Raw genomic sequence first — 15,031 nt, 5'->3', positions numbered from 1 at the left:
AAGGAGTTAGCCAAATGAAGGGGAGGTTGGTGGAGAGTATTTCAGTTGGAGGGAAAAGCAAGTATTAAGGCTCTGCAGAAGGAATCTAGCAATTTCAAGGACCTGTAAGAACATCAGAGTGGCTAGGAATGGAAAAAATGAATGGGGAATGGTATGAAATTAGGCTTGAGAGAGACCCATGGACTACATTGTGCAGAATCCTGTAGGATTATCATTGCAATTAACTGGATGTTTATTCATATGTTGATATCTTAATCCCCAAAATGATGGTATTAGGAGGTGGGACCTTTGGAAGATAATTAGGTCATGATGGTAGAATCCTTATAAAAGGGATTAGTACCCTTATAAAAGGGACTCCAGAGAGCTCTCTAGCTGTCTCTTTGTCATATGAGGATACAATGAGAAGTCAGCAGTCTGCAACCCAAAAGAGGGCCTTCACCAGCCATGCTGGGACGCTGATCTTGGGACATCCAGTTTCCAGAACTGTGAGGAATACATTTCTGTTGTTTATAAGCCACCCAGGATTTGGTACTTCGTTGTAGTAGTTTGAACACAGCCATGTTAAATATTTTTGTCTTTGTCCTAAAGCCAGTAAGGAGTATTGGGGCACTGAACCAGTGAACTGAAGTGAGGATTGAGGGCAGAACCTTCCTGACCCCCAACTTTTAGCAGTTGATGAGAGAAAATGAGTCTGCAAAGAAGACAGGAAAGGAATAAGAAGAAAGATGAGGGGTGGGGTAAGAGAGTGGTTTAATAAGAGTGAAAAGAAGAATGTTTCATCATGTCTTATGTTCACTTGTGGATTACTTATGACCTTAAGTAGAATACTTTGTGGAGTGAAAGGAGTAGAACCTCAAGTGGTAAGTATTGCTGAGTGAGTGGTTTGTGAGGAAAAGAAGACTGTGGTGAGAACCACCAACTCTGCAAAAAGTTTACTAGTAAAGGGAAGGAGAAGCTGAATGGGGATGTGGGTTTCTAGGAAACTTTTATTAAGATGAACTCATTTAAACGTCATTGGGAAGGATCTAGTTGAAAGGAAGTGGGAGAGGAGGAATAGTTGATAACAGGCAGAGAAGCATCACTGATGATGTAAAATTCTTGAGAATACAAGAAGGAATATAATCCAAAGTACAAGTGCTCTGCTTGCCTTAGGAGGAAGGACACTTCCTTTAATGTAAGAGGGAGAGAAAGATTTGTAATGGAAGTTGGAGGTAAGGTTATCTACTGAGAATGAGGGGTTATATGTGGAGCCACGGTAGTAAATGCATTACCCAAGTGTATGTTTAAGACTCAGAAGGATTACAAACTTGGGAGTCAGCTGTTCATGTCTTTGGTGAATAATGGAAAGGAACCAAGATAAGGTCAGTAAATAACAGTGACTGGAAGAGGGAGAAAGCGGTATTGCCAAACTATACAAGCTTCAAAGAGGCAAGGTTTTTAAAAAGTAATGTATATAAATAGCAGTTGTCAGAAGGAAGTAAGCAAATAAACAGCTATTATGAAAGAGGACTGTAGAGGAAGTAGTATGCTTAAGGGAAGGGCTTGGTTTCAGATAAGACACAGAATTTGAGAGAATGCTCTGAAGAGGTTGAGAGTTTGATAATTCTAGCAGAAGTTCCAGAGTGCTCAGTGAAAGGGGTTGGAGGGTAAGAGGCCCGTAGAGGGATCTTAACACCTTTATAATTGATTTCCAATGAGCTATTTCTAAATAATCGTAGCCTTCTCTGACTTATTCATTATTTACACCCTATTTTCAAGTTTTTCCTAAGGCCCTTATTTTTAATACTTTCTTTTCTAAAATAGACAAACCAAAAAGTTAGATAGATACTTGATAGATTTTCTCTTCTTTTTTTAAAACAGATTTAAGTTATAATGGCCATTTTCTAAACGTTAGCATCTAGACCCTGTGAGAGCTTTGCCTATGTCTGACACAGTGTCTGATATATTATAAGCACTTTAGTTTTAAGAGTGTGGGCTCTGGAGCCAAACTGCCTGATTTTGGCCCCAGCTCCTTTATTTATACCTTTGTGACCTCGGAAAAAGCACAGACAGTGGGAGTGAACCAAGGGGAAATAATGTATCTCTGACCTGGGAAAAATGAGTGAGGTTATCGTAATTTGTTGGGGGCATCATCTAAGGCAAAATTCCTAGAGAACTATTCCCTAGGAACCAGAACAAATTGAGGTAAAACTGAGTGTTACAAATCTACCTCAACTGAGCTCAGTCTCTGATTTCCTTAAAGTGATTAGCACTCCCCCCCACCACACATTTCTTTCTGGAAGAAGATAACATTTGGAGACTGTATCATTTCTTATACATGTCAAGTTTTCAATAAAATTATTAGCCATGCTAGCTTTTAGACAATACTTTATGACCACACACCAAGACAGAAAATTGAAAATAGAAACATGTTCAAAGATGACCCAGATTTTTGAGTTAGGAGACGAAGATGTTAAGATGACTGTGATTGTAAGACCTCAAACTATAAAAGTCTTTGAAGAAAAAATAGGGGGAAAGCTTCATGACTTTGGATTTGGCAATGATTTCTTGAATGTTACACCCAAAGTACAGGCAAAAAGAAAAACTAGATGAATTGGACAACATCAAAATTAAAAACTTTTGCGCATGGAAGGACACTATCAACAGAGTGGAAAGGCAGCCCACAGAATGAAAGAAAGTATTTGCAAACAGATAAGTGATTAATAGCCCTAGTATTTAAAGAACCTCTACAACTCAACAACAAAAAACAATCTAGTTTTAAAATGGGCAAAGGACTTGAATTGGCATTTCTCCAAAGGAGATATATGAATGGCCAATAAACACATGAAAAGATTCTCAACATCACTAATCATTAGGGAAATGCAAATCAAAACACCACATTGAGATACTGTTTCATACCCATTAAGATGGCTATTAACAAAAAACCAAAATAACAGGTGTCAACAAGTGTGTGGGGAAATTGTAACCCTTGCGCATGGCTGGTGTGAATATAAAATGGTATAGTCACTGTGGAAAACAGTATGGCAGGTCCTCAAAAAATTAAACATAGAATTACCATATGATCTAGCAGTTCTCCTTTGTACATATGCATGAGAATTGAAAGCAGACTTTGAACAGTTATTTGTACATCCATATTTACAGCAGCATTATTCACAATAGCCCCAAAGGTGAAAACAACCCAAATGTCCATCAACAAACGAAGGGATTAAATTCATAGCTTTTGCCCAGTCCTAAGGTAGAATTCCATGATTCCATTGCATTCTGGTACTTGGATGTGACCAGTGGCTTCAAACTCATCATCTTCCCCTGCCACTGAGCAGTCCTGGCTTCATCTCTCTCTAGTTGTATGACCCTGGGAAAGCCACTGACCCTCCAGTCCTCAGAGTCCTCATCAGTTCAATGGGGGGAGGTGGGTGGTGATATGAGGAAAGCAGACACATACTACATATGTAGTACCTATCTTGGGGTCTGGTACATTGTAAGCACTAAATATATGATTGTACTTATTCATTCAGCATCTGTTCATTCATCAGCACTGGTTTTAATTAATTCCACAATAGGAAGCATGGATGTAGTCCTAACCCACTACTTGCAGGCGAATTTTCCAGGAAAACGATCATCTCCCACTAAATCGAGTAAATAAGATGCTACAGTATGGCGGTTTCCTTTGCATTTTATGTTGGTGTATTGCCATCTAGTGGACAATGCACAAGTTACAAGCAAAAGAGGAAAAGGGCGCGCAGAGAAAGGCGATAATCCTAAAAGAAATGTTTACCGTGCAGATTGCTCCAGAGCATTGTTGGATTTCAACAACTATCTGAAAAACATAAATAACAAGATGTGTTCTGAATAGAAAATAAATTGTAAATGAACACTATAGTATGTTACCAGCTTATAATCTTACAATCTCTAACTTGTTCTAAGCAAAATAAAAAATAAAAGAATCAGCATTCTTTCCTGCAACTGACCATTTTTCTCCATTTGAATTCTCCATGCCACATATTGGATGGGAATATAAATCATAAGGAAGCCACTCAACCAGGGGTTAGACCTCCTGACTTCTCTACCTTTAACTAGCTAAGCAACTCTGTTTTCCTTTCTGAGTATGTTACCATTATGGAGTGCTTACCATATGCTTGGGACTATGCTGAATATTTTATTTGGATTATCTCACTTAATCATTAAATTATTAATAGTGAACCACTAAAAAAAAAGAGACAGATGAAGGGGGTAAACAAAATATGGTATATACATCAATGGAATATTATTCAGCCTTAAAAAGGAAGGAAATTCTGATACATGTTACAAAATGGATGAATTTTGGAGACATTATACTAAGTGAAATAGGCCAGATGCAAAAGGACAAATATTGTATGATTCCATTTATATGAGGTACCTGGGGTAGTCAAATCATAGAGACAGAAGGTAGAATGGTGGTTACCAGGGGGTTTCAGGAGGGGAGAATAGAGAGTTATTGTTTAATGGATACAGAGTTTCAGTTTGGGATAATGAAAAAGTTCTGGAGATGGGCGGTGGTGATGGTAGCTTAACAATGTGAATGCACTTAATACCACTGAAATGCACACTTTAAAGTGGTGACTTTTATGTCATGCATATTTTATCAAAAGAAAATTTTTTTTAGTAACTATAATATCAGTCAAAGAGAGGGAAAATATATTATCTTCAAAGGAGTCATGGTAAGAATGATAATTAAAGTCTTAACAGAAATTATGGGAGCCAGAATGCAATGGAACATTTTTTAAATGTTTACAGAAAATAACTTCTAGACTAGAATTCTGTATCCAGTGAGAATACCCTTCAAAAGTGAAGGTGAAATTAGCACATTTCAGACAAATAAATAATGAAAGGGTTTATTGTCAACAGATCTATAGTAAAAGAAATACTGAAAACGGACAATACCAAGGTCATCAAGGATATTGAGCAACTATAAAGACAGGTTACAACCAGTGCAGTAAAGAAAGAAAAGGAGATTAAATGCATAAATAAAACTTGTATACTTAGAAAATCCAAACGAATCTACAGACTATTAGAATAAAGTGAACTTATTAAGGCCTGCATATAAAATAAATAAACAAAACTTACTTGTATTTCTGTATATCAGCAAAAACAAATAATGAATTTTTTAAATGATACTATTTTGGTAACATCCAGAAAAGCATCAATGCCTAGAAATAAGCCTACCTAGAAATAAGCCTAATGAAAGATGTGCAAGACCTCTAAATTCAGTTTAGAGTTTTACAAAACGTTATTAAAATAAAGAAAATCTAAATAAGTGGAAGGATACACAGTGTTCAAGGACTGACATACTATTAAGATATCACGTTCTCCCCAAACTGATCTGTAGATTCAGTACAATTTCAGACAAAATTCCAGCAGGTTTTGTGTGTGTGTGTGTGTGTGTGTGTGTGTGTATTTGTGAATTGACAACTTGATTCTAAAATTCATATGGAAATACAAAAAGCCAAAGAGTCAGTCCAACTCTATCAACACCTATTATATAAGCACTAATGTAGTGTTGGCATAAGGATAGAAAAATAGGCCAGTGGACCAGAACAGAATCCAAAAATAAATTCACATATATGTGGTCACCTTATTTACAACAAAGGTGACCCTGAAGTGCAATGGGTAAAGGATGGTCTTTTTAAATTAATGGTGCTGAGTCAATTAGATATCATATGGGAAAAAAATCAATTTTTATCTTTTTCTCACACTATACATAAAAATCAATTCCAGATGGATCATAGACTTAAATGTAAAAGGCAAAACACTAATGCTTCCAGAAGAATATGTAAAGAGATATCTTTATGATCTCAGGGTTGGCAAAGATTTCTAAAACAATAAAAACTCCAGCCATAAAAGAAGAAGAGAACAAATTGGACTAAATTAAAGTAAAAACTCCTGTTCATTCAAAGACATCATCAGAGTGAAAATGCAAGCCACAGAGTAGGAGATGATATTGGCTATTTATATATTCAAGAAAAGATCCATTCTAGAATAGATAAAGAACTCCCAACCAATCAATTAGAACAATACAGGCAATACATTTTTTTAATGGGCAGGAGAGTTAAACAGATACTTTACTAAAAAAGATATTTAAATGGCCAATAAATATATGAAATATATTAGTCATCAAGAAAATGCAACTTAAATCCATAATGCAGTATCACCAGAATAACTAAAAGGAAAACGACAGATGATGCCAAGGTTAATAAGAATTTGAATAATACTAAAGAGTATTTGGTTCAAATTCCAACTATGCTACTTGCCAGCTGTGTGACTTTGGGAAAATTACTTAAAATTCCTGGGTCTCAGCTTCAACATCTGTAAAATAAGGATAATAATAGTAAATAATTCGTAGAGTTGTGAGAATCGAATGAGATAATTCCTGTTAAGTGTTTAACAGTCCAAGTTGTGTCAGCTGTTATTATATCATTTAACCCTCACAATAACCAATAAATTAAGCAATATTATATCATTATTTTACAGATAAGGAAATTGAGGCCTAGGGAAATAAATCACTTCTATCTCGGCTTCAAAGTTCTTGCTTTTAGTTACTATGCTAATTGGTAGTTACCACCTACCAATTCCACTTTTGGCAAATATGTAAAGAGAGTTTTGAGTAATTGCCAGGCACAAATATTGCTTGACACAGTATCAAGCTTCTCTTATAGCTCCTAACCTATTAAATTTATTATTCAGACCCCTTATCTAGGTTTTCAAGCTCTAATGCACTGTTTGCTCCCCTGTATCCCAAGTCCTGCCATCCTAATCATGACATAGTTGCAGATCTTAAAATAAGCTGCCTGGTTTCTTGATATCTCTCCTTGTATGATTCTTTTTTTTTTTTGCGGTACGCGGGTCCCTCACTGTTGTGGCCTCTCCCGTTGAGGAGCACAGGCTCCGGACGCGCAGGCTCAGCGGCCATGGCTCACGGGCCCAGCCGCTCTGCGGCATGTGGGATCTTCCCGGACCGGGGTACAAACCCGTGTCCCCTGCATCGGCAGGTGGACTCCCAACCACTGCGCCACCAGGGAAGCCCCTTGTATGATTCTTGATGTTATATTTGCATGCCCCTAGTCCATCTGCCTAGTTATGACTCACAATTTGTCCTCATTCAAGTCACAGTTGAAATGTCGCCTTGACCACTGTGACATGCTGGTTTATTTTCTTCAGTATTTAATTGCAGTCTGAAAATATTGTTTATTGTCTTTCCCTTCCCCCCTACAAGAATATAAGCTCCATGAGAGTAGAAACCTATATTCCCATTTTGTTTTGCTGCTTTTATCTTCAGAGTCCAGAAGAGTAGGCATTCAGAACTTACTGAGTGGGTGAACTTTGTGCCCTGACTCTTGTGTACTGGAGTTCAGATTTTTTAATGGTGCTAACCCTCAGCCTGTCCCTTCAGAACCTGAAACAACTTACGTGATTCACCCACATTCCTCGTTCATAGGGCTTACTAACACTTAGCTACTGGTCTAACAGCTAACAGGTAGTCATTCTAATAATTCTGATATTCCCTTTAACTAACATGGAGTTTTACTTTAAAAGGACTTAGAGATCTCACTTTTTCATCAAATTTTAAAAAACAACTGTTATTTTCTGTTTTAATATCATAAATTCAGTTATGATTCCTTATAGGATTTTACACAGTAATATTTTACTTCGTAAAGTGAGACAATATATATGGTAGGTACTCAGATGTTAATGTACCTTTTCATTAAAAACTTTCATTATTAAAATTGCTTGCCTTTAAAAATATATATAGATACTTGAAGCACATTATTATCAGGTACTTAAAAATTAAAACTTGAAATCTTTTTGTCTTCAACAGTAACTCAAGAATTGAAAGATATTTTTAAGGCAAAGATACTCTCCCTTTACTCAAAGGCAGCAAAGATCACAGAGAAGGTAGAAACAACAGATATTTTAAAATAAATGTTTCCAGAACTAATTCTCCTCTTGATATGGTTCTAGTTCACTGTTTTTTCCTAGTTCATTCTTATTCAAAATAAAACCTATTTTATTTTGCTTAATGATGAACCCACAGACCTTTCTAATGGACCATGTATAAAGACAGCATGCTTATAAGATGTAGGTTTTAATGTAGTTGATCACATTTCATTTAAAATTTTTTTGGAGTCTCTTATTCAGGAGTTTACTGACTAGAGTAAATCAATGATGGAAATTAGCTCAAACATATTATTTCAGTGCATGAAATAAAGAACTAAGTTTTCTGATATATGCTTTTAATATACGGCCCAGGATTATGAACTACTGAGAAGTATTAAATTGTTTTGTGATAATGATTTTTAAAATTTATGCACATGACTTTGGTTAATAACTTTAAAATGAATATTTGGACTATTTTTACTATAAAGATATCTGACTTGACTGTGGTGAAACTTTATGCTAAAAAATTATTTAAAAATTAATCCCACTTAACCGTGTTTGTTTTCAGATGGATTTATAGTCCTTCTTTCTTTTTTTCTTTCAAATTACTTTTAAACATTAGCATGTACGCCACAGATCCAAAAAATGAACATTTGGAGGATAAAAACATCCAATCATCTACAACTCCTCAGGTAAAAAATTAAAACTATATTGTAACATATGACATGAAAACAATCTGATGTTAAAATTTATTTTTGAAGTTTACTTAATAGGTTTTTATATATGTTTGGTTTAAAAGTGAGAAGTGGTCATTTTATACTATGAAACCATAGAAAATGAATTCATAGCCCTATACTTATTGAATGTGAAAGATATCCATGACATATTGTTAAGTAAAAAAGCAGATTATGGAACACTAGTATATTTACATTTTTATTAATAAATAACACACATACTCTCTCTCCCTTTCTCAGTCTCCCTCTCTCTTTTACATACATGCACACATTTCTAGATAAATATATATCAATATGTTAGCAATGGTTAACTCTGAGTAGTGGGATTTGGAATGACTTTATTTTTTTCTGCTTATCTATATTTTTTGTTTTTCTAGCATGATCATGTGTTACCTGGGTATTTAAAAAATAAATGATTCAGGCTAAAAAAAAAAAAGAAGTGGTCATTTAAAAATAGCTAGTTTTAATATGTCCCAAGAAATGGGCAAAAGGAATGAAAACATGGAAGGGGTGACTATAGATTATTTTGGAACCAAAGAGGCAGATTTTAGGAATAATGAAAATTTGGCTTACTATTTCTTGCCATGTCCAGAATAAAGTTAGTAGTTTAGAGTAAAAGAGGTAAAGAAAAATCTAAGTTAATTAAAATGTGCTGTACATTCGAAGGAGACCCAGGTTTTTATTTTTGCAAGTATGTAGAGTAAGTCATTAGACCTTTTGTTGACCTAGTTTTACTAAATATTAATTGCTCATAATTAGAATTATAAATTGTTTATTTTTATTATTTTTTCTCTTTTTTTTGCGGTACACGGGGCTCCCAATGCCGTGGCCTCTCCCGCTGCGGAGCACAGGCTCTGGACAAGCAGACCCAGCGGCCACGGCTCACGGGCCCAGCCGCTCCGCGGCATGCGGGATCCTCCCGGACCCGGGTACGAACCCGCACCTCCTGCATCGGCAGACGGACTCCCAACCACTGTGCCACCAGGGAGGCCCCTAAATTGTTTATTTTTTAAATAGAGGTTTCTACAGTTCTTAAGGGCCAAAAAAGTCCTTTTTAAAAAATGTTTAAAATATTCACCATTGATCCTAATTACTTTATCTGTAAAGACTTCATCGTACTCTATGTAAATTTATTATAAATTCTGAAATAATAAAACTTAAAATAATATGGTTTTATTGTATATGACCTTTCACCCACCCTAATCAAAACTCACCTTTGTGTCTTTACCCTGAACCTTTTGTATAGTGACAGACTTTCCAGAAAAAGGTCTCTATATCAGAACTCCAACAGATTAATCATGATCCGGTTTAAAGAACTTTGATTTTAAAGAGCTACATAATTCGTTTACACCAGCTTCTATGGTGCCTCTGTCTCCCTAGTCATTAAATGCTTCCTCTTCCTTTCCTTATTCTGTCCAAGCTCTCTAGCCTTTGTTACCATTTCTTGTGACAATGTGATGTTCTCTCTCCACTGCACTCAAAAATATTATCAATACACTCAAAGCATTGGCCTGCATGTCCACACACGTACATGCATACGCACACACACATGCATCATGATAACAGCAAGGATGTTTGAATATCTCTATTCCATGGTTAACTATTCTGTTCTGTTTCTTTTTAATCTTTTGTTTTGGTTTGGTTTTTACCTTGGGAGAAGCCTTTCAATATTCTCACAAACTAAAGGTGTCTTTTTCCCTCCTAAATCAGCAGTTTCATTATTAGACTAATTACCATTAAATACTGGAAGATTGAGGTATACCCATAAACCATCTAAATATGTTATCTATAAATAGTAGTGGAAAAAGCATGAACATTGAATTTCTGAAAGCTTGATCTGTTTTCTTCTCATTTTTCTTTGTTATATAATTTTTCAAATGAAATGAATCCAAGTTAAATTATATTTCACCTCCTTTCCAATTTAGTTGCATTTTAATTCTACAAAAGTTTTGCTGAATGATGTTTGGGAGTTAGACTAAGTAGGGACAGTTTTAATTATTCTGCCTGCACTATAGGCGTACTTATTCAGTATACATAAATCACAAATGAATATGGCAGGGAGGCAGGTCTACAAAAGGCTAACTCAAGGTGCCCTACAAAATACACTGTTGTTACCTCCCCAAATACCTATTGATATAGAGCATGAATATTATTTTGTATGTATAATTCTCCATGTTCACAGTAATAATATGAATTTAATTATGAAATTTGGTTGTCTCTTACATTCATAAAATTGTACAAGTATATTTCTTAAAAGACTTTCTTGTTTTTACTTCAGATCCTCAAAGCTAGTGATACTAATGAACACGAAGAAACTAAGGAAACTGTCTTGTCAAAAACAGAGGAAACAAAACCACAGATGGAAAAGAAGTGTTCTTGTCCTCCACAAGGAACACTGAATGAAATTATTACAAATGGTATGTGAAATAAGATATGTAAATGGATAGAAAATGAGAAATATATTTGATAAGTATTAAAATACAAGCCAACAAAGACACTGCTTAATCTATACACTCCAGATCAGATGAGCAGCCCTGTTTACAAGCAATATGTGGACAAAGAAGAAATAGTTCCTTAAATCTGTCAAAAATAATAATTGCTTAACAGATCTATATTTTAATGTTTTTCATGACTTTTTATGTTAAATTTTGGAAATTAGAAACAGAAGTGATAGAAAGATTTTTATTTAAAACCTACTTTTGACATTTAGTTTTAAGTACCTAGAAGGAACATTATATTTCTGCCAATATTAAGGTTCTTATTTAAATTAAGCCCCAAATTTTATGCTGTCTTAAAGAGTTGTGTAGAACTTGCTTTCCCACTAAAATTTTAAAGCATCTCATTGTCGCCAAATATTTATAGAAGGTTTTTTTCCCTAGATTTCTATATGATTAAACTTGAGAGAGAGCGAGAGAGCGTTTGACCTCTAGAAGTACAGATCTCACAGAAAACAAAAATTAGATTAAAATATGATGAAGGATTAGTATTTGAAGTTTACATTGTTTTTCTTTGCTGCTTGCTAACTTTAAACTGAAAATTTTATTAATTGACGTAGTAAATTCATTTAGGAAAAGTTAGCATTTAGGAAAATCAGTATTCTTAAGGCCCTGAATCTAAAGTAAACTTGAACATCTGCCAATGTAAGTGACTGGACTCCTTTCTGCACATAGGTCTCACATACACATCCCCATGACTTTATTTAGGGGGCAGTTTCTATACAGCAGTTGTTAGAAGTAGGGCCGGTGCATGTGGAAGAGAGGGAAATGTATTGGTCACCAAAGATTATCCATTGAGGTTGAGGACTGTGGTTTGCTCAGGAACTAGTTGAGGAGTTTTATAACAACAAACTTTGATACTTATAACTGGTTTCCCCCTTTGTTTTCCTTCATTTTTGATTTTGCAAATTTAGAGAAATTCATAGGAAAAAGGAGCTTCATGTTTCTATCTTGGGGGTCTATATTCTTGTACTCTCTTTTTCAATCTGTCTCTCTCTCTCCCTCTCACATACACATCCTATTTTCAAGCTAAACAAACTCTTAAAAGAGTGTATACTCTGGATAATAGAAAGAAATAGAGCTGCGGTTTGTCAACAAGTCATGTTTAATTCAGCAATCCTGCAGTGCACACAGGTTAAATTAAATAAGAAATCTAAACTTTCAACCACATGTAGAAATCAGTCTCATCACTTTTAATCACACTGTTTATATCTTACTTGGAGGTTGGCTTCCCTAATCACAAAGAAATGGATACTCTAGGGCAATAAGTTTAGGTTTTAGGCTATTGCTCCTTTTTGTTTCTTTTTAGTTTACTTTGAATAAAGGTACTAACTTATTTCCATTATTTTTCCTTTAAATAAATGAAAGGGTAGCTTTATTATACATCCAACTATGATTTTCAAATAATCTTGGAACCAAATTTCTCCATTAAAATCTTACCACTAGTTTCATAAAGTAAGCAGTCTTGGTAGTTTAGAGCTCAAAAATAATATCCCAGACAATTCCAGTTTCTGATCCAGCATCATCACTCCATCCTTGCAACAAATAAAGAGCTGAACAAACTGAAAAATCATCAACTCTTCTTAGTTCCGTCAAAGAAGTGAGGTCACAGGGCAAATTACTGCCCCCCAAATTAGAGACAGGTTGGTACAGAGAATCATAAGTTAGAGCAGAAACCTCTGCGGGAACCAATAGTGAGGGTAGGAAATTTGTCAATTAGCTGGAAGCTCAGTGTGGGCAAGTCTGAGAGTTAAAAACTATAGTAGGAGCCCAGTCATGGTGTTGGGGGACATCCTTTTGTGAGTTGTACCTCCAAGAGCCATCTGTCAGGGAGAGAGAAACGGTAACCACTGTGAAATACAACAGAGATCCTGTTCTTAATAAAACCTGCCTTCAAGAGAAACTGTAATATCAGAGTATAACCTGTGGGGACTTTATTAGCCTAACCAACTAAGGAGAAGAGAAATACCCAACTCCAGCCCTCTCTAGCCATACCATACAACCTAAGGGGGTGAAAAAAGAAAAAAAAAACCTGAAAAGAACTTGTGAAATTTACATACAGGCTCACTAAAAGACTGAGGCCTAATCATAGGACTATAGAACTCTTCTTCTTCCCCTACAACTTACCGTCACATTACCATAGGTCCTTTTACCAGCACATCATGTTCCCCTTTAAACAAAAATATATAAAATGTATTAAAAGGCACAAAACACGTTTTGAAGAGACAGAGAAAGCATCAGAACCAGACCCAGATATGGCAAGGGAGTTGGAATTATGAGACCATGAATTTAAAACAGCTCTAATATACTAAAGACTCCAGTGGAAAGGTAGACAACATGTAAGAACAGATGGGTAATGTAAACAGAGAGATGGAAACTCTAGAAATCAAAAACACTGTAACAGAAATGAATGCCTTCAATGGGTTCATTAGGAGACTATGCACTGAGGAAAGAATCTGAGCTTGGGGATTTGTCAACATAAACTTTCAGACCACAATGGACTTAAAAGTATGATTTATTAACAGAAAGGCAGCTAGAAAATCCCAGAATACTTGGAGATTAAACAATATACTTGTAAATACACATGGGTCAAAAAAGAAACCTCAAGAGACATTTTTAAATATTTTGAATCAAATGAAAATACAAGCTATCAAAGTTTGTGAGATGCACTGAAAGCAGCACTTAGAGGGAAAATTATAGCATTGAATGCATATATTAGAAAAGAAGAAAGGTATAAAGTCAGTTACCCAAGCTTCCACCTTAGGAAACTAGAAAAACAAGCAAAATAAATTCAAAGTAAGCAAAGGAAAAGAAATAATAAAAATTAGAGCAGATATCAATAAAATTGAAAACAAGAAATAGAGAAAATCAATGAAACCAAAGGCTTGTTCTTTGAAAAGATCAGTAAAATTGATTGCCTCCAGCTAGGCTAACTAAGAAAAAAGAAAACATAAATCACATATCAGAAATGAGAGCGGGAACATCACTACAGATTCCATGGGCATTAAAATGATAATAAAGGAACATCATAAACAACTCTATGTCCACAAATCTGATAGTTTAGAAGAAGTGGACCAATTCCTTGAAAGACCCAATCTACCAAAATGCACACAAGAAGAAATAGATAACCTGAATAAGACTATACCAGTAAAAGAAATTGAATCAACCATTAATAACCTCCCAAAACAGAAAGTATCAGACTCAGATGATTTCACTTGTGAATTCTACTAACTATTTAAGAAAGAAATTATACCAATTTTCTACAATCTCTTCCAGAAGATAGAAGCAGAGGGAAGCCTGCCAACTCATTTTATGAGTCTAGTATTACTTTCGTACCAAAACTAAAGACATTAGAAGGGGAAAACGAACCAATATCTCTGATGAACATAGATGGAGAAATTCTCAATTTGTTGTAATTCTCTATATTAGCAAATAGAACTCAACAACATATAAAAAGAAGTATACTTTACAACCTTGTGGGATTTATCCTTGATATGCAAGGTTGGCTCACATTTGAAAATGAATTAATGTGTTCCATCACATCAACAAACTAAAGAAGAAAAATCACATGATTATATCAACAGATGCAGGAAAAGCATGTGACAAAATCCAATACTCATTCATGATAAAAACTTCAGCAAATTACAAGTTCTTTGTCAACTTGACAAAGAACATCAGTTAAAAATCTATAGCTGCCATCATACTTAATTGTGAGGGAATAGCTTTCCCAGTAAGATCAGGGACAAGAACATGATGCCCTCTCTCGCCGCTCCTTTTCAACATTGTACTGGAAGTCCTAGCTAATATAGTAAGACAAGAAAAGGGTATAAAAGGCATACAGACCGGGAAAGAAGATATAAAACTGCCTTTGTTCACACATGACATGATTGT

At 35.1% G+C, this 15,031-nt stretch overlaps 1 protein-coding gene across 1 annotated transcript in view; it reads left to right on the top strand.

Moving 5' to 3' along the window:
* Positions 1 to 15,031, top strand: part of SLC9B1 (solute carrier family 9 member B1) — a 63,928-nt gene that overhangs the window by 7,939 nt on the left and 40,958 nt on the right. Inside the window, exons 2-3 of the mRNA XM_082652722.1 lie at positions 8,534 to 8,603; positions 10,924 to 11,062. Coding sequence (XP_082508848.1) covers positions 8,534 to 8,603; positions 10,924 to 11,062 — 209 coding nt within the window. The remainder of the gene's footprint in view (positions 1 to 8,533; positions 8,604 to 10,923; positions 11,063 to 15,031) is intronic.

Source organism: Grampus griseus, assembly GCF_964374135.1.
Source record: "Grampus griseus genome assembly, chromosome: 4".
In the NCBI taxonomy this organism is placed as follows: domain Eukaryota; kingdom Metazoa; phylum Chordata; class Mammalia; order Artiodactyla; family Delphinidae; genus Grampus; species Grampus griseus.
This window is presented reverse-complemented; position numbering and strand designations above follow the sequence as displayed.